The 19,623-nt window shown below is 43.9% G+C and overlaps 1 protein-coding gene across 1 annotated transcript in view; it reads left to right on the forward strand.

The window, feature by feature from the left end:
• The window catches only part of COPG2 (COPI coat complex subunit gamma 2), an 89,327-nt gene that overhangs the window by 27,847 nt on the left and 41,857 nt on the right, over nucleotides 1-19,623 (forward strand). The window contains exons 6-9 of the mRNA XM_073619425.1: nucleotides 5,541-5,616; nucleotides 5,859-5,951; nucleotides 16,517-16,603; nucleotides 17,451-17,608. Of these exons, the coding sequence (XP_073475526.1) occupies nucleotides 5,541-5,616; nucleotides 5,859-5,951; nucleotides 16,517-16,603; nucleotides 17,451-17,608 (414 nt within the window). The remainder of the gene's footprint in view (nucleotides 1-5,540; nucleotides 5,617-5,858; nucleotides 5,952-16,516; nucleotides 16,604-17,450; nucleotides 17,609-19,623) is intronic.

The raw sequence follows: 19,623 nt of genomic DNA on the forward strand, positions 1-19,623 counted from the left end.
GGATGGGGGATTTCTCATGTTTGAATGTTCCCCCCCAGGCTAGAGAGAGGCCACAGGGGTCTAGAAAGCGGTTATACCGCACAGGCACCGCTGCCTCGGCCGCCATTTCCGACCATTGCCGTTTTTTAGGCAGGTCTTCACTACCAGCTTCTCTCCTTCCTCCCCCTCCCCCAGCCTTCCTCCATAGTATTTCAGGAGAGTCGGCAAGCTGGAAAGTGCTCGTTTTTTTCAAAATTCAAAGGGGGGGTGGTGGTAGAGGAGGGGGGCGGGACGTCAGCACAGGTGCTTAGACTCCCACTCAGGCCAGCTACAGGCTATTAAGGCACTCTGTACAGGTGCACACAGCCTTTGGAGAGACACAGAGCTGACAGTCGCATGTAAGGTGGGACACAGGCATTCTCCTAGGCAGCATTTACTGAAGTAACACCAGACTGAGCATTGGGTAGCAAGGCTTTTAGCCAGACTACATCGCTCAGCAGTCAGTGTTCATTTGTATACCTCACACCTTGTTGCTTTGCACTATGGGTAGAAGAGGTTCAAGCACCCCAAGAACCAGAGACACTAGGGGATCTCGTTAAGGTTCTGAGGGCCCCCTGTCAGCAGCATCCTCCCCCCCTGAAGGGCCAGGGAGAGCCGTTGGGGTCAGGGGCTACACCTGCTTCTGGCACTTCAGCCCCTGTATATATTACACAAGAGGTTTTTTCCTCAACCATTAATGGTCTAGAGGAAAGATTAATGACCGTGATTACGTCTTCACTCAGTAGAAGAAAACGCACTAGGCCTTCCTCTGTTCCCCAAGACCCTCAGGAAGAAGAGTTCTGGGATAAAGGAAACTAATCCCTTTCAGAGGATCGGGATGGGACGGATGATTCCTCTTCGGAGGAATCAGGCGGAGAGGGACCCTCTGCGACTTCCCAAGAGGAGAAAGTCTTAGTGCAGATCCTTACTGGATTGGTCCGCTTCACATTTAAGTTGCCCATACCTGAAACTGCTAAAGAATCCTCTTCTGCTTTGGGGTCACTGAAACCTTTCCAAGCAGCACAGGCTTTTCCTGTTCATAATTTACTTAAAAAGCTCATTTATTCTGAGTGGGATCACCCAGGCAAAGGTTTTTTTCCGCTGAGAAAGTTTTCAACACTTTATCCGATGGAAGAAAAGTTTATTAAAATGTGGGGAATACCGGCCATTGATGCCGCCATTTCCTCCGTAAATAATAGTCTGACTTGTCCTGTAGACAATGCTCAGGGATCCTGTAGATAAAAAGATGGAATCCCTATTGAAGGATGTTTTTTCCTTAGCAGGTTCAGTGGCTCAACCTGCAGTAGCAGCGATTGGAGTCTGTCAATACTTAAGAGACCATGTTAAGCAGGTCATCAAAGTATTACCTGAACAGCAGGCCCAGGGGTTTGCTAACCTTCCAGCGGCCTTATGCTTTGTGGTTGACGCCCTTAGAGATTCTATCGTGCAAACCTCCCGTCTTTCACTGGGGTTGGTGCATATATGTAGAATCCTATAGTTGAAAAATTGGTCAGCCGAAGCACCATGTAAGAAGCTCCTGGCGGGGTTTCCATTTCGTGGTGAAAGGTTGTTTGGAGAGGACTTGGATAACTGTATCAAGAGAATCTCTTGTGGGAAAAGCACTCTCTTACCTGTTAAGAAGAAGAGTAAGCGTCCCTATTTCAAACGGACTCTTTCCCCAGTGCCGGGGGCTTCAGCCTCCAGGCAGTCTCGACGGCCGCCTCCATCTGGGTCCAGAGATGAGAGTCAACCCCAGGGACAAAAGAAGTCCTGGGGGAAGAAGCCTACTAGGCAAAACACTAAGACCTCTTCATGAGGGGGCGCCCCCGCTCACTCGAGTGGGGGGAAGACTGCGACAGTTCTCAGGGCTCTGGCAGGAGGATTTCCAGGACAGATGGTTAATCTCCACGGTAACCTTAGGGTACAAGCTGGAGTTTCAGGAATTTCCCTCTCCTCGGTTCCTCAGATCAAGTGTCCCCAGAGATCCAGAGAAGAGGCAGTCGCTCCTTCTAGCGTTAGAGCGACTTTTGTCGCAGGAGGTCATTATGATGGATCCCGCAAAGGACCAGGGATTGGGCTTCTATTCCAACCTTTTTACGGTCCAAAAGCCAAATGGGGATGTCAGAACCATTCTGGTTTTAAGGGATCTGAACCGATTCTTAAGGATTCAATACTTCCGCATGGAATCAATTCGGACAGTAGTTCCCACCCTGCAGGGAGGAGAATTTCTGGCATTGATAGACATCAGAGATGCATATCTGCATGTGCCCATTTTTCCTGCTCATTAGAAATTTCTGCGCTTCGAGGTAGGAGGGCGCCATTTCCAGTTTGTGGCTCTGCCTTTCGGGATATCCACTGCACCTCGAGTGTTCACAAAGATCTTGGCTCCTCCTCTGGCCAGATTAAGGGCTCAGGGTATAGCTGTCATAGCATACCTAGACGACCTGCTCTTGATAGACCGGTCGGTAACCTCTTTGAATGGAAACTTGAGGACCACAGTCAGGTATCTAGAACACCTGGGTTGGATCCTCAACCTAGAAAAGTCTTTCCTAAAACCAGTAAGAAGACTGGAGTATTTAGGTCTGACTATAGATACAAGCCAGGAGAAAATATTTCTACCCCAGGCAAAGATCGCTGCTTTAAGGGAGCTGATTCTGGCAGTCAGGACCAAGAAGGGTCCCTCTGTCCGCCTTTGTATGAGGCTACTAGGGAAGATGGTGTCTTCATTCGAACCAGTTCCCTATGCTCAGTTTCATTCAAGAATGCTGCAACACATTATTCTGTCGACCTGGAACAAGAAGGTTCAGGCATTAGACTTTCCGATGCACTTGTCGCATGCGGTGCGTCAGAGCCTCAATTGGTGGCTCATACCCGAAAACCTGCAGAAGGGGAAATCCTTTCTACCGGGTTACCTGGACGGTGGTAACAACAGATGCCAGTCTGTCAGGTTGGGGAGCAGTTCTGGAACAGTCTGCGGTTCAGGGGATATGGTCCAAGACCGAGAGGACCTTACCCATCAACATTCTGGAGATCCGGGCCATATATCTAGCCCTAAAAGCCTGGACTATCAGGCTACAGGGTTGTCCGGTCAGGATCTAGTCCGACAATGCCACAGCAGTGGCTTATGTGAATCATCAGGGAGGCACCCGGAGCCGAGCTGCTCAAAAGGAGGTGAACCAGATCTTAGTCTGGGCAGAGATGCATGTGCCATGCATATCGGCAGTTTTCATTCCGGGAATAGAGAACTGGCAGGCGGACTACCTAAGTCGCCAGCAGTTACTTCCAGGGGAATGGTCTCTGCATCCCGACGTCTTTTGGGCCATATGCCAAAGATGGGGGGGTTCCAGATATAGATCTCTTTGCATCCCGATTCAACAAAAAGATAGACAGATTTGTGGCAAGGACAAAAGATCCTCTTGCATGCGGGACGGATGCGTTGGTGATTCCAAGGCATCAGTTCTCACTGATTTACGCATTCCCGCCTATTCTGCTACTGCCACGACTCCTTCGCAGGATCAAGCAGGAAAGGAAGTCGGTACTTCTGGTGGCCCCCGCTTGGCCCAGAAGGACTTGGTATGCAGAGATAGGTACGCCCAGACCTGTTATCTCAAGGTCCAATGTTCCATCCTGCCTTACAAACGCTATATTTGACGGTTTGGCTATTGAGACCCAGGTTCTGAAGAGTCGTGGGCTCTCAGGTCCTGTCATATCTACCTTGATTAATGCAAGGAAGCCAGCTTCCAGGATGATTTATCATAGAGTCTGGAAAGCTTATGTATCCTGGTGTGAATCCAGAGGTTGGCATCCCATGAAATATGTCATAGGTAGAATTCTTGATTTTCTACAATTAGGATTAGAGATGAAGCTGGCCTTGAGTACCATCAAGGGTCAGGTCTTTGCTTTATCAGTATTATTTCAGCGGCCACTTGCTTCGCATTCTTTGGTCCGAAGCTTTATGCAGGGGGCGATGCGTCTTAATCCTCCGGTTAAAGCGCCCCTAAACCCCTGGGACTTGAACTTGGTCCTGGCTGTGTTACAGAAACAGCCTTTTGAACCAATAAGTCAGATTCCTTTGGTTTTGTTGACAAGGAAGTTCATTTTTCTGGTGGCCATCTCTTCTGCTAGAAGAGTTTCAGAATTAGCAGCCCTTTCCTGTAAGGAGCCTTATTTGATTATACACAAGGATAGAGTGGTACTGCGCCCTCATCCTAGTTTTTTACCGAAGGTGGTTTCTGATTTTCATTTAAACCAAGACATTGTTCTACCTTCCTTTTTTCCAGATCCCTGTTCTCCGGAAGAGAGATCTCTACATTCGTTGGATGTAGTAAGAGCAGTTAAGGCCTATCTCGGGGCAACTGCTCAGTTCCGCAAGACGGATGTTTTGTTTGTGCTGCCAGAGGGTCCCAATAGAGGACAGGCAGCGTCGAAAGTTACCATTTCTAAATGGATTCGACAATTGATCATTCAAGCTTACGGTTTGAAACAGAAGATTCCTCCGTTTCAGATCAGGGCACATTCCACAAGGGCTATTGGTGCTTCTTGGGCAGTGCATCACCTGGCCTCTATGGCTCAAATCTGCAAGGCCGCAACCTGGTCTTCAGTTCATACATTCACGAGATTCTATCAGGTGGATGTGAGAAGGCATGAGGATATCGCCTTTGGGCGTAGTGTGCTGCAGGCAGCAGTACAGGGTCCTCAGGTCTGATTGCACCCTACTTGGTCGTGATTCCCCCCCCCTCAGATAGCATTGCTCTGGGACATCCCATCAGTAATTACTGTGGCTCTGTGTCCCGTGATGTTGGAGAAAGAAAATAGGCTTTTTTAAAAACAGCTTACCTGTAAAATCCTTTTCTTTCGAAGGACATCACGGGACACAGAGGTCCCGCCCCTCTTCTAATACACTATATTGCTTGGCTACAAAACTGAGGTATCCCTGCAAGGGGAGGGATTATATAGGGGGTTGAACTTCCTGATAGGGTGTGCCAGTGTCCAATCACCAGTGATACCCCATATAACCCATCAGTAATTACCGTGGCTCTGTGTCCCGTGATGTCCTTCGAAAGAAAAGAATTTTACAGGTAAGCTGTTTTTAAAAAATCCTATTTTTTATTATCACTAGTTCAGGATAGCTGAAGCCTCCAGATTTTATTATTGTAAGCTAGAGGTTAAATAAAACTGACTGTAGGTATTAGTTGGAGATGTGTGGGTTTGATCTCACCTTTGTCTTATGCCTAAGTTGGAGAAAAAAAAAGTTTTATTTTTATTTATTTATTTATTTTTCAAATCAAAATATCCTCTTCTTTCACGATTGCTGGCTTGATATAGTTAGATAAGTAGTTTGGTCTTTGACATTTCAGTAGATCATTAATCTAATATTTTAGTTTCAAACCATGGTAATAAATAGAAGCCTTTGATGCATGTATCATATGTCTCAGAACAAAGAAATGCCTTAATGTTGCTTTGCAATCAGATGTCTACTGATAGTCATTGAATTAACCTTTTGGATAATTTCATTCTGGCAGTCTCACCAAGGACATGACCGGCAAAGAAGATGTTTACCGTGGGCCAGCTATCCGTGCACTTTGCCGAATTACTGACGTAAGTAACCATCCATGTCAAAGGTGGTGCCCTGGGCTTCTTATTTTTTACTAGTGACTAGAATGTTTATCAGTCACTGGCTTTTATAAAAGATATGCAGTGAATGGAAAGTTGCACCTAATATAATGATGTTGATGGGTAATAAAGCAAAATGATGCTAGCATGTCATACATTTCATTTTAGGCTTATTTACCCCATTTATAATGAACACAAAGTAAGACTTGTATTGCTTTTTGTGACAGGCCACTATGCTGCAGGCTATTGAGAGGTACATGAAGCAGGCTATTGTGGATAAAGTTCCTAGTGTCTCCAGTTCTGCATTGGTATCATCCTTGGTATGTATCCATAAATATCCATGAATGAAAGTGTGTTTATACCCAAAACTTTTTGTTTTAGTTTTGGATAGAAATGGGAAAGGTTACAACCCCTGTCAGGTTTTGTTACTAACTGGGCCTCCTTTAACCACTTCAATGCACCCCCTTCCTGGCCAGGCCTGTATTCAGCTTTCAGCGCTGTCACACTTTGAATGACAATTGCACGGTCATGCAAATGTATTTAATCACCACTGGGTTTTTGATTTTTTGCTAAACATATGAAAAAAGACAAAATTTTGAAAAAATAGAAAGTTTTTCTTATTTACAAAAGTTTATAACAGAAACTAAGTAACTTTTCTCCTTGCGTTGATAAGGCTGCACTGATGGGCGCTGATAGGCGGCACTGATGGGCAGCCTTTATGGGCATTGATGAACGGTACTAATGGGCGGCACTTATGGGCACTGATGGGCAGCCTTTATGGCCACTGATGGGCGGTACTGATGGGTATTGATTGCACTAATGGGCGGTACTGTTGGGCGGCATTGATGGGTGCCACTGATGGGCAGCCTTTATGGGCACTGATGGGCATTGGTAGGCAGCACTGGTAGGCGACATTGATGGGGCAGCCTTTATGGGCACTGATGGGCATTGATTGGCTACACAGATGGGCAGCTATTATGAGCATTTAGGGGTGGTACTGATGGACAGTATTGATGGGCGGCACTGATGGGCAGCCTTTATGGGCGGTACTGATGGGCATTGATATGGGCGGTACTGATGGACATTGATAGGCGGCACTGATGAGCAGCCTTTATGGGTACTGATGGGTGGTACTAATGGGCACTGATGGGCAGCCTTTATGGGCGGTGCTGATGGGCAGCCTTTATGGGCGGTGCTGATGGGCAGCCTTTATGGACGGTACTGATGGGCATTGATGGACGGTACTGATGGGCATTGATGGACGGTACTGATGGGCATTGATGGACGGCACTGATGGTCATTGGGTGGCATTGATGGGCGGCACTGATGGGCATTGATGGGCGACACTGATGGGCATTGATGGGCGACACTGATGGGCATTGATGGGCGACACTGATGGGCATTGATGGGCGGCACTGATGGGCATTGATGGGCGGCACTGAGGGCAGCCTTTATTGGCACTGATTGGCATCACAGGTGGGCACTGACAGGCATCACTGATGGGGCTGCACTTATTGGCTCCCCTCTACTCACACTATCAGTCCGAGTAGAGGAATGCCGATAATTGGCACTTCCTATTTACACTGTGATTGGACACAGCTGATCACATGGTAAAGAGCCTACGTCATAGGCTCTTTATCCTGATTGGAGATGCAGTGTGTCCGAGTGACACACCGCACGACTGATCACCGCGCTGCTCTCCCCGGGGGCACCCGAGCGGCTTGTTCTGAAGGACATTATATGAACAAGTCAAGTGAATGAAGTCAGAACATGGGAAGGTGTTAAAGAGATTTCCCATCACTTTCTGTTTTGGGGATAGCATTTTACCAGACACGAAGTGAGTGAAATTCTGCAAAAAGAGAAAGACGACAATAGAAAGCTGACAGTGATTCTAGCATTCCCGTATTTATCATTAAAATATCATTTTTTCTACCTATTGTGTTGCTGTTAGGATCCTTTCACGTGGGCATTCCAATCAGGTCTGCCTGTCAGTTTTTCAGGCAAACTTGTTCAAGCACCTCTATGTACAGGCCAGTGTAAACCGACTTGGATCCGTTTACACCCACCTACCTCCGAGTTCATCCAGGTCCGGTAAAAAGAATGGAAAAGGACTGTGTCCTTTTCTGTTTTGTAGACCGAAATGTGATGGGTTGGAGGTAGCCTGATGTAAATGGATACAAGTCCGTTTACATCTCACCGCTCATAGAGCCATCAAAGGTTTGCCTGTGGCTGCTGAGTAAATGAGGACACCCACTGAATGGTCACAGATATTAAAACACTGACATCTGTCCTGTTCAGTTCCAGTTCAGCAGGGGATACAATCACGGATCCCCTGGTGAATGGAAAGGAGGGACTGTGTGTGAAAGAGAAATTCCCCTCACTTCCTGTCCTGGGGAAAAAACTTTTACCATCGATAGCCATAAATAAACTTCAGAAAACTGAAGTGTGGGAGATTTTTCTCTACTGTAAGGTTATTTGTCCTAAGCATACAAGGTTTACATAATTTGCATATCCTGAAAGCAGAACGAAGTGCACTCCTGTGCCCCACAGGAGAATTAGGGACCAAAGAGCTTTGGCCCGACTTCTCCTTAAAGTGTGACACACAGGAGTAGAACAAGCATGCTGTAAATGAGAGTCAGAGAAGTGTCAGAATACCTCATCTCCTTATTTGCTCTTTGGTCAGAGAGGCCTAGAATTCTAAAAAGAAGAGTTTGGCCCCGACAGCCTTCATTATTTTCTCAAGGCAGAGTTCCATAAAGAGAAGACGCCACAAGGTGCTTGCTATTACATTACATTACATTACAGGGTCATCCTGCATAGTTCCTCTGGACAGGTATACTGAATTTTTGGTATTTGTCTAACCAAGTTTTTGTAAACTGACACATACGATAAATAAGGACACTGCATTTGCTTATATGGGTATTGGAGGAGGTTAGGCCTCTGTCTTCCTACACAGATCTGTGTTATGGATAAAGGTCAAATAATATGTAATAATCACTTTGCGCATCACTTTGTGCATCAATTACCTTACCCTTCTGTCTGGATTCCAAATACCTCTTGCTAAACCATCCTGCAGTGTAATGGATTAAAGTGGTTCTAAAGGCAGAAGGTTTTTTTGCCTTGCCTTCTGTGGTGCAGCTCCCCCTTATACTTACCCGAGCCCCATCTTGATCCATGTGCATGAAAGTAGCGGCACTCCTGGGTCTCTCTCTACTCATTGGCTCACTCAACAGCAGCAAGCTTTACATTCACACACACAGCGCGGCTCAGGTGGTTGAGCCATGGTTTTACTGGTTTACTGACTGACTGATCCTCAACCTCCATATCAGCACAACTTAGTCACCAGCCAGCTTTCTGACGTCCGCACACATGAGTTGTTGAGTTCATAGTCCTGCTCACTGCTCATGTCATCAAGTTCAATATCAGCACATGTACATGCAGGAAGGCCTGATTGTCTCTGATGCTGTCCCACACTATCCCAGTCTGAGTGCTGCTTTATAGGCGGTTACAAGAGGTTTATTTCAAGACAAATACGCAAGTGATCACTTTACTTTTATTAAAGCAGACCTATCAGTTATTTTACAAGTTTGAATTAATTTTAATATATTGTAAATGTAGATAGTTTAATAAGATACCTTTTAAAAGCAGCAACCTGGGTGAATGCTGCCATCAGTCTGCTGCAGACAAAAGAAAAGCAATCCCCAGCAGCATTAGGCGTCTGAGCTGTGTAAAAATTGCTGCATTTGCAAACCAAAGCATGTGTCCAGCCACATCTAGCTGTAATGGTAGAATTTTAGGTGGGCGGTTGGGGGCAGTAAAACCATGGCTCAACTACCTGTGTTTACTGTCCCCTGGCTGCCTGTGTGAAAGACCCCTTTCCTTATTAAAACACAGCACACCAGATCATTATAATGAGCCAGTCACTCCCATTCAGAATCTGTATAGAATCTAGTGAAACGGAAACAAAAGGGTAGGAATCTGCTCCAAAGTTTTTTGTTTTTTTTAAATCCCTGCACTGTACATAGATCACCCAGAGGGGATTGTTTTTCTGTTTTGTTTTTTTAGCTTAAAAAAAGTGAAGTTACTCTTTAAGGCTTTGTCGGGAGACGTACTGTGATCGCTATGAGTTATAAGAAGCTTAACCATATAAAGTATTCTAGGTCTGCTTTAAAAACAAATTTCTCTTTTTAAATATAATTGTTGTTGCTTTTATTGTTCTTTAATATTTACCTGGGGTTCAGTTTTTATCATTGAATCCCCTAACAAAATGTATCTTGGTATGAGTGCCACCATGTTCGTACCCCCCCGAATAAGGTATCACAATCATTGCATGCTCAGATGTGTCTTAAAAAATAATTATTGCATTGGTATCCTACACATCCATTGATTGATGTGTTTTTGTTGGAAAACAAATGCTTTAAACATCATGAATTCATGCTGGGTTGAATGAAAAAAAAAATTGGTGTGTGTACCCAGCTTTACATGATTGCACATGTTCGCATCTTTGAAAGTTTGCAACTTGAACTTTGGTATGTCAAATCAAGGTAATTACCGCTCCAGGTGGTATCGCTTGTGTTCACACAGTCCTAGTATGTAGGAGATGAAGGGTGCCAGCCCAGCAAAGTCAAATGGCAGAAAATGGAGAAAGGACGGCTGCACTCCAAAATAATGCCTTTATTAAATGAGGCTTGATCCATACTTCAATCAGAGACACAGGGCCAGATGATATTTGACGCGTTGCGCACTGCTAATGGTGCTTAATCATATGATTAAGCGCCATTAATGGTGCAAAACGCGTCAGTTATAATCTGGACCCATGTCTCTGATTGATATATGGATCAAGCCTCATTTAATAAAGGCATTATTTTGGAGTGGACCGTCCTTTCTCTATTTTCTGCCATTGAACTTTGGTATGTAGGGGACTTACTGTATAGACAATTCGTGTTTACTTTTTACTGGTGTCCGGAAATGTCTGGGTAATAGACAATAGTTCAGAATGAAATGTAGAATGTTGTAACTAATGTTATGCCAGGTTTATAAGGAAATTGCTTTGTAATAGTCAAACTTGCTGAAGCTGCATTATGTCAGTTGCACAACATACCAGCTAATAGGCCGATTGTTGAGCCCCTAAAGGGGTTTTGTGTTGCTTTTCAGGGTTCACTTCCATTACTTTTGGCACTTACTTCTTCAGAATATCCATGTCAGATCTGCAGTTAAGGGCTCCTTTTACAGACAGAGAGGTTATCAGCCTAATTCACAGATCAATAATCCTCAGAAACAGAGTGGTTCCAAAGAAGCAATGATCTGTGACAGGCACAGAAGAGCACACTGATAACAGTCAAGGCTAGTTTACAGCAGAACCAGCTATAAGTGTTACAAACAATATGCATAGTGGAGCTACAACACCGACTGGGCACAAACCATTCGTAGTTGGTGCTACAGTGACTGTCAGATGGATAAGCACGGTTGAGAATGGGTAGCGTGATATTCTTTGTAGAAAGACAGTTTATAAGTGGTGATTTGTTCATTGTAAAAAAAAAAAAAAAAAAAGATGCATTCCGTGCTTTGGTTTTAAACCAAAATTGTTTTGTATCTGTGCAGAAAAATGCACCTTAAAAAGTGGTAAACTGAGGTGAAGTTTTACAATGGGCGCAGCACCTTAATGTAGTAAAGATGTCCTTTCTTCGTGGTCCTGCTGGTAATGCTTTCCTGTTTCAGGGTGGCTCCTATCCTTTGCAAAGTCCTATGGAGCCACCCATTTGTGCTGTCTCCCACAGTCAGTCTACAGGGCAAAGTGATGACCCTGTTTGCATCAATGTACTAACAGCCAAAAAAACAGATGACACTACACACCATCCTGAGTTAACTACAAATTTATTGAGCATGGTGGCTCACAAAAACCAAAAGACCAGCATATACCCAACGACCCCATGACCTCCTAATATACCTACTAAAACCCTAAATAACCCTGCCCAGACTGGAACCGTAAGCAACCCTCACAGAAGTGAAGAGGGTTAGAGATGCAGTCCCCAGCGGATCTAAGCCCACCCTCCCCGGCGGGGAAGGGAAGTTATTAACGGCTGCTTCAGGAGCTCTATAAATCACTTTCCTTGGGGGATGAGCAGAGAAGCACCATGTGTTTTGTAGTTTAGGGTGCCTGTGCATGTTGATGCAGTCAGTGTCACCTTGTCAGGAAATTTTATGAATGCAGGCACAAAAGCTGATGATGTAACGAGTGATTGTATAAGTGCACGCCTCCCCACCCTGAAGTTCAGGGAGTGGAGGATGCACAGTAAATGTAAGAGTTTTTAAACTTTGTGGTGACGCATAATGTTGCTGTTAAAAAAAGAAGAGGCTTAAAGTGGTTCTTTTTTTTTTGTAAATTCTTTATTTAAAAAGGAAAAGCATGTGGAAACACATAAACCATCACAATATGTATAAAGAGAACAGTAAACTCCCCCAAAGGCAATTGATATTACAGTCTATGTAGTCATACAGTATAAGTTTGCCTTCTTTGGGGTTTCACAAAGTTGCGGAAGGATAGGGAGGTTCTGCATCTCACATGTCCATTTTTTACACGGCGAACACCGTATTACATGTAAAAAGGGTAACACGGACCTTTTGATCCCAGGGTCAGGCGACCCATAATAAGAGAGAAAAAGGTAGCAACAAAGAATAGAGAGGGAAGGAAGGTGAGATTAAAAAAAAAAAAAAAAAAACTCTCCCCTTCATGGGGAGGCAGCTGGGGAAAAAAAACAAAACACGTGCCTCTGTCCGGTCTCACCACCCCCATCTGAGGGATCGCAGAAGCGCATCGTGTTACTGAGAAGTTAGATCAACAGCTCGCTATATTCCTTGGAGTAATCAAATTTGTGCCAAAAAAAACATTTTTTCGAAAATTGCTCGCTGAGGCCTTTCTCTGTGGCCACCAGATCTTCCATTGCCTTTATCTCCGATATCTTTTTTAACCATACGGCTACCAATGGGGGCTGTGTCTGCTTCCAGAGCAAGGGGATGCAGCTCTTCGCCGCTGTAAGCAGGAGGGGGATAATAGATTTCCTGTAGACCTTAGCAGGGATCTTGTGATGATGTTGAAGGAAGAATTCAGGGGTCTCTGGTACTTCTCAGTCTGTGAACTTTTTCACTATGCGGCGCACTTCCGTCCAAAAAGGGCGGAGGATTCAACAGGACCAGAAGACATGAAGGAGCGAGCCAGCCTCCTCTCCACATCTACAACACCGGTCCGCACTCTGGGGGAACATCTTGTGTAGTCTATCTGGAGTATAGTACCACCCTGGGATAGTAGTTTAAATCCCGCTTCCTGGTGTCTGGCACAGATAGAGGTTTTATGAGCGAAAAGAAAGAGCCTATCTATTTGTTTCTCCGTGAATTGCACCCCTAGGTCACGTTCCCATCGGGTTATATAGGGAGGTCTAAAGTCTGGGGGTTGGGCTATTAGTAGTTGATAGGTCAGGGAGATAGCATGTCTCAGTGGGGTTTGTTCCAAACTCATCCGTTCGAAGGAGGTAAGTTGCCTCCTAAATACCACCAGTGAAGGCAGGGAGCCAATGAAATGGGCTAGCTGTATCTTTTACAGATCAGAATGACAGTCCCGTCAGTCCTGTCAGTCCCGTCAGGGCTGGACCATCAGTGATTTGTTGTCTATTTTTCCATTGGCCATTAACAAGAAAGTGTCTTGCCTGTGATCGTTCAACATCCAACAACTCTAGAATCTAGAGACCTTAAGCCCCGGAACAAAGGCCGGGTTTCTGACAATGGGAGGAAGCGGGGACAGTAGCGGAGCAACTGAGAAGTCACGGAAAGCTTTACGGGCAATTTGCCATGTTTCTCCCACCCTAGGGTGGTTCAGTATTAGGTTTGGCAGCTGGGCAGCGACTCCAACCGGGTCTCCGTGAGGGTGTGTTCTATTTGTACCCACTGTTTCAGGGCTCCATAAAGTGGTTCTAAAGACTTGAGGGTTTTTACCTTCAGGCGTTCTATGCATAAAGGTAAAAAATCTTCCCTGTGTACGAGAGCCTCAGCTCTCTGGGGACTCTGCCTCCTCATTGACTCCCACTGCTGTCAATCACAGCCAGTGAACCAATGAGGAGAGAGAGGGGGTGGGGCTGAGCGTCAACTTTCTGTGTTAATAGACATGCAGAGCAGTAGCTGGGGAGTGAGGTTTGGTCAAAAACAGCCTCTTAGTCACCTTGGACTAATACATTGTGTCTTTCTCCTTTCTGTCCTTGTTGTACAAGTCAAATTGGTGGAACGGGAGTAAGATAAAAGCGATAGGGTCTTGTCCACCAATAGGAATCCCCCTAAGGAAGTCATGTGACATAACGCATAGGGGAGGGGCCGATGGTTTGACGAGACACTGAGTTTGTCTTTGGAGCGGCACAGAGCTGTTGCGGTGTGGTGGATTCACAATTTTTACATGCTGTACATAGTTGGTGCACTAGAGCACCTGTTAAATGTGAGTTTGATACAATCTTTTTAATAAATTTAATTGGTTTTAAAAGATAATAAGCACTATTTGGAGCTCCTCTTTCTTACATATACAGTGGGGACGGAAAGTATTCAGACCCCCTTACATTTTTCAATCTTTGTTATATTGCAGCCATTTGCTAAAATCATTTAAGTTCATTTTTTCCTCATTAATGTACACACACCACCCCATATTGACAGAAAAACACAGAATTGTTGACATTTTTGCAGATTTATTAAAAAAGAAAAATTGAAATATCACATGGTCCTAAGTATTCAGACCCTTTGCTCAGTATTTAGTAGAAGCACCCTTTTGATCTAATACAGCCATGAGTCTTTTTGGTAAAGATGCAACAAGTTTTTCACTCCTGGATTTGGGGATCCTCTGCCATTCCTCCTCGCAGATCCTCTCCGGTTCTGTCAGGTTGGATGGTAAACGGTGGACAGCCATTTTTAGGTCTCTCCAGAGATGCTCAATTGGGTTTAAGTCAGGGCTCTGGCTGGGCCATTCAAGAACAGTCACCGAGTTGTTGTGAAGCCACTCCTTCGTTATTTTAGCTGTGTGCTTAGGGTCATGCTCTTGTTGGAAGGTAAAAATTTCAGCCCAGTCTGAGGTCCTGAGCACCCTGGAGCTCTAGAGAAGGTTTTCATCCAGGATATCCCTGTACTTGGCCGCATTCATCTTTCCCTCGATTGCAACCAGTCGTCCTGTCCCTGCAGCTGAAAAACACCCCCACAGCATGATGCTGCCACCACCATGCTTCACTGTTGGGACTGTATTGGACAGGTGATGAGCAGTGCCTGGCTTTCTCCACACATACTGCTTAGAATTAAGGCCAAAAAGTTCTATCTTGGTCTCATCAGACCAGAGAATCTTATTTCTCACCATCTTGGAGTCCTTCAGGTGTTTTTTTTTAGCAAACTCCATGTGGGCTTTCATGTGTCTGGCACAGAGGGGCTGCAGTGATGGTTGACTTTCTACAACTTTCTCCCGACTGCATCTCTGGAGCTCAGCCACAGTGATCTTTGGGTTCTTCTTTACCTCTCTCACCAAGGCTCTTCTCCCCTGATAGCTCAGTTTGGCCGGACGTCCACCTCTAGGAAGGGTTCTGGTCATCCCAAACGTCTTCCATTTAAGGATTATGGAGGCCACTGTGCCCTTAGGAACCTCAAGTGCAGCAGCATTTTTTTTGTAACCATGGCCAGATCTGTGCCTTGCCACAATTCTGTCTCTGAGCTCATCAGGCAGTTCCTTTGACCTTATGATTCTCATTTGCTCTGACATGCACTGTGAGCTGTAAGGTCTTATATAGACAGGTGTGTGGCTTTCCTAATCAAGTCCAATCAGTACATTCAAACACAGCTGGACTCAAATGAAGGCGTAGAACCATCTCAAGGATGATCAGAAGAAATGGACAGCACCTGAGTTAAATATATGAGTGTCACAGCAAAGGGTCTGAATACTTAGGACCATGTGATATTTCAGTTTTTCTTTTTTAATAAATCTTCAAAAATGTCAACAATTCTGTGTTTTTCTGTCAATATGGGGTGCTGTGTGTACATTAATGAGAAAAAAAAGATCATAAATGATTTTAGCAAATGGCTGCAATATAACAAAGAGTGAAAAATTTAAGGGGGTCTGAATACTTTCCGTCCCCACTGTATATCGAGCAATGGTACAGAAAAACTGACAGGACGGAAAGGAGGAAGACATGATGTATTAGTCCAAGGTGACTAAAAGGCTGTTTTTGACCAAACTTAAATGTGAGGTCACATTTCATAAGGTGAGTGCATACCTAATGGGGGAGCACTGAGGTGAATTTATATGAGCACTTTTGAGGATTTGTGAAGATAAAGGAAGCCTCATCTTACTTGATTGCACTGAAGCACGGGATCAGTTTATTTGGACTATTTGAGGAAGAGAAATAATTAATTATTGGCACAGGTTTAATTTTGATTTCACGCGTTGAGATATGTGTATGGTTAAGGTTTATGCAATTTATTGTATGTCACGATTTTGATGGTTTATTAGTGCAGCAATTGTTACATTTATTTTTTGCACATTTATATTGGGAGTGTGCTCCTTGCTGCCTGCTTTAACACTGTCGATTAGATATTTTAGTTGCTCGCAAGACTCTATCTGAAATAAACCTTAGTAGACAGTTGGATATTTTATAAGGCCTCTTTCACACTTGTGTGACTTTTCCTGTGACTTTTGACCTCAAGTTTACACAGGCATTCCCTGAAATGCATCAAATTTGCAGTAAAATCGCACGACTCAAGTCGTGGCAGTGTGAAAGGGGGCTAAAGATAATTCTAGATGAGTGCCGCAGTATTGTTTATAGTGTGATGTAAAGGATTTGTTAATAATTAACCCATGTGCACTTTATCATTTTAGCATATGATGAAAATAAGCTATGATGTGGTGAAACGGTGGATCAACGAGGCACAGGAAGCTGCTTCTAGTGACAACATCATGGTCCAGGTACACTTATGCATTTAGCATATGCCATATTTCCAGTGTGTACAGTCATTACAATTTTTTTTTTTAAATTATACATATCACTAAATCTCACTAAACGTGAAGCCTCCAGATCTGGTGGCTGATTTATGGGAGTTACCAGAATGCAGTACACAGTAGACAACTATAACTCACAGTCATTAGCGTGTACTGAATTAATTGTGCTCCCCTGCATCATGTCATTCATGCGGAGGCTGCCTTGTGCAGTTCTCCTTGGATAGAAATGGATCAATTCACTTGTTCTCCAGAAGTTCACAGATGATGCTTACTACACATAGGATAGAACCCTGCTGCAGTTCAGTTATCTTTTAATCAGGTGTATGTAATGCTCTTCAGCCCTCTTGCAGACTTGAAGGGCCTCCAAGAGGCACAGGTATGAGAGGAGGGTGAAGGAGTGTATAGCTGATGCCTCTGCATTTACTGTGCTATTATATTGCTTATCTATATATAAGCTTTGTTCATTTCCCCCATTTGTCTGGTAAACCACAAACGTCTGACAAGTATAGGGCACTATGCCGCAGTGTGAAGCATTTAAATATATAAAAATTAAATATCTATTTTTTTTTTTTTTATATTGTCATGAGAAAGTATAATTGATTCCCCCCCCCCCCCCTTTTTTTTTTTTTTTTTAATGACCTCACAACTGAACTATAGAGAAACAGACTGCAACCCAGTATGTAAATCCAGAGATGCATTAAATATATATATATATATATATATATATATATATATATATATATATATATATATATTTTTATGTCCTTTTTTTTTTTTTTTTTTTAATTGTGACCAACAACTCGGTTTTCAACAGTATCATGCATTGGGACTTCTCTACTATTTGAGGAAGAATGATCGTCTGGCCGTGGCCAAAATGATAAATAAGTTCACTAAATCTGGGCTGAAATCTCCATTTGCATACTGCATGTTGATTCGAATTGCTAGCCGGTTACTGGAGGAGTCTGATGAGGGGTAAGGCACATTGTCTTTATATTCAGCATTTTAAATGGGAACTCCAGTTAAACAGTTAACTTTGCAGTTTATAATGGATATATGCGAATAATACTTTTACCTACCAAAGTCTTCTGATCCAGACACCTCTGGCAAACAACACATCCAGGCCTTGGATCTTTCTGCAGACTACACAGCTGTTAATACTTGAGTAGGTTTAGGACCTGGCCCAGCCTGTGAGTGGCAACAGTAAAAGAGCAGCGATGCATTGACAGGAATATTACTGTTCTTTTTTTCTACTGTAAACATGTTCCCTGCTAATCAGTAGAGCCTTGATGGACTGACACAGAGTGGTGACGTTCCCAATTAGGACAGATCATTGCCCAGTGAGGGATGGCAGTATAATGGACATTTAGCATGTAAAGTTTTTAGCAAAGTTAAAAGTTTAGCCCTTAATAACAAATAAACAAATAAAACCAAGACTGGCTTTTAAAGCAGTATTAAACCCACGAGCAAACATTTATTATAATGTAGTTTGCCCGTTCTTAGATGTGGTGGCTGCATTAGTCGTCTTTTTTTTTTTTAATTTTTATTTTTTTTTTAGGCTTTCTTTCCCTTGTTTCCATTTTCACTGGGTGATCTAGCACCTACAGTAGGTATGTTGTTTTTCATCAGAACAAGCGTTCTTGCAGTTATAGCAAGTTACAGGGATGAAGACACACTATTTACTTATGACTGAGGTGCTCACAATGATCTGCTTTTATTTATTTATTTCTATGAAACCTTTACCCCAAAAGGAACAAAACTGCTGTAACTGCCTATAAAGTGTGAGCTTGAGCTTGACTTCAATTTGTTAGTATATTTAAATCTGCTTGTACATATAACACCCCCCCCCCCTCACTTCAGACTGACAATGCTACTGTCCAAAGAAAGCTGCCCCCTGTGCTCCTTTATCCAGATTGTGGGCATTCTAATGCCCTGTACACACGATTGCACATTCCGACAACAAAATCCATCTGATTTTTTCCGACGGATGTTGGCTCAAACTTGTCTTGCATACACACGGTCACACAAAGTTGGTCGGAAATTCCGAATGTCAAGAACGCGATGACGTACAAAACACCTACGACGAGCCAAGAAAAATGATAGTGTGGCTCTTCTGCTTGATTCTGAGCATGCGTGGCACTTTGTGCGTCGGAATTGTCTACACACGATCGGAATTTACGCAAACGGATTTTGTTGTCGGAAAATTTTAGATCCAGCTCTCAAACTTTGTGTGTCGGAAATTCCGATGGAAAAAGTCCGATGGAGCCTGCACATGGTCGGAATTTCCAACAACACGCTCCGATTGCACAATTTCCTGTCGGAAAGTCCGATCGTGTGTACAGGGCAAAATACAGGAGGTGTGCTACTGGCCAGATCAGCACTAATGCAGACACCACATCTAACGATTGGTAAACGTACATATATTTTTTGGTTTGGGGTTTAATACTGCTGTTAATGTAATAGCAAGAACCTTGTGGTGTCTGCTCTTTATGGAACGTCGTCTGGAGAAAATAATGAAGACTGTCAGGGCCAAACTCTTTGTTGAGAATTCTAGGCCTCTTGCTGTGAGTGTCTGACCAAAGAACAAGTATAGAGATAAGGTCTTTTGACACTTCTGACCCTTGTTTTCAGCACGCTTGTTCTACGGCTGTGATTGAAGCGTACCCAAGTCATACTGAAGGCTGCATTCACACCTGAGCGTTTCAAAGTCGCGTGTTTTTACCACGTTATTACCGCTATTTTGTACAGGTCACCCATGTAAAAAGCAGAAAAATGCCTATAATCTGCCCCAAAGAAGCTCATGTTCTTTTTTAAGCTTAAGGCGTTTTTCAGGCGTTTTGCTTCAGGTGACAAAACGCTCACATGTGAACATTTGCCATTGAAATGAATGGGATTTTGCCTGTTGGGCGTTTTTCAGGCATTTTATGAGCTGAAAACGCTCAGGTGTGAATGCAGCATAATGGAGAAGTAGGGCGATAGCGTTTTGGTCC

This window comes from Aquarana catesbeiana, linkage group LG03 (assembly GCF_042186555.1).
Source record: "Aquarana catesbeiana isolate 2022-GZ linkage group LG03, ASM4218655v1, whole genome shotgun sequence".
NCBI lineage: Eukaryota > Metazoa > Chordata > Amphibia > Anura > Ranidae > Aquarana > Aquarana catesbeiana.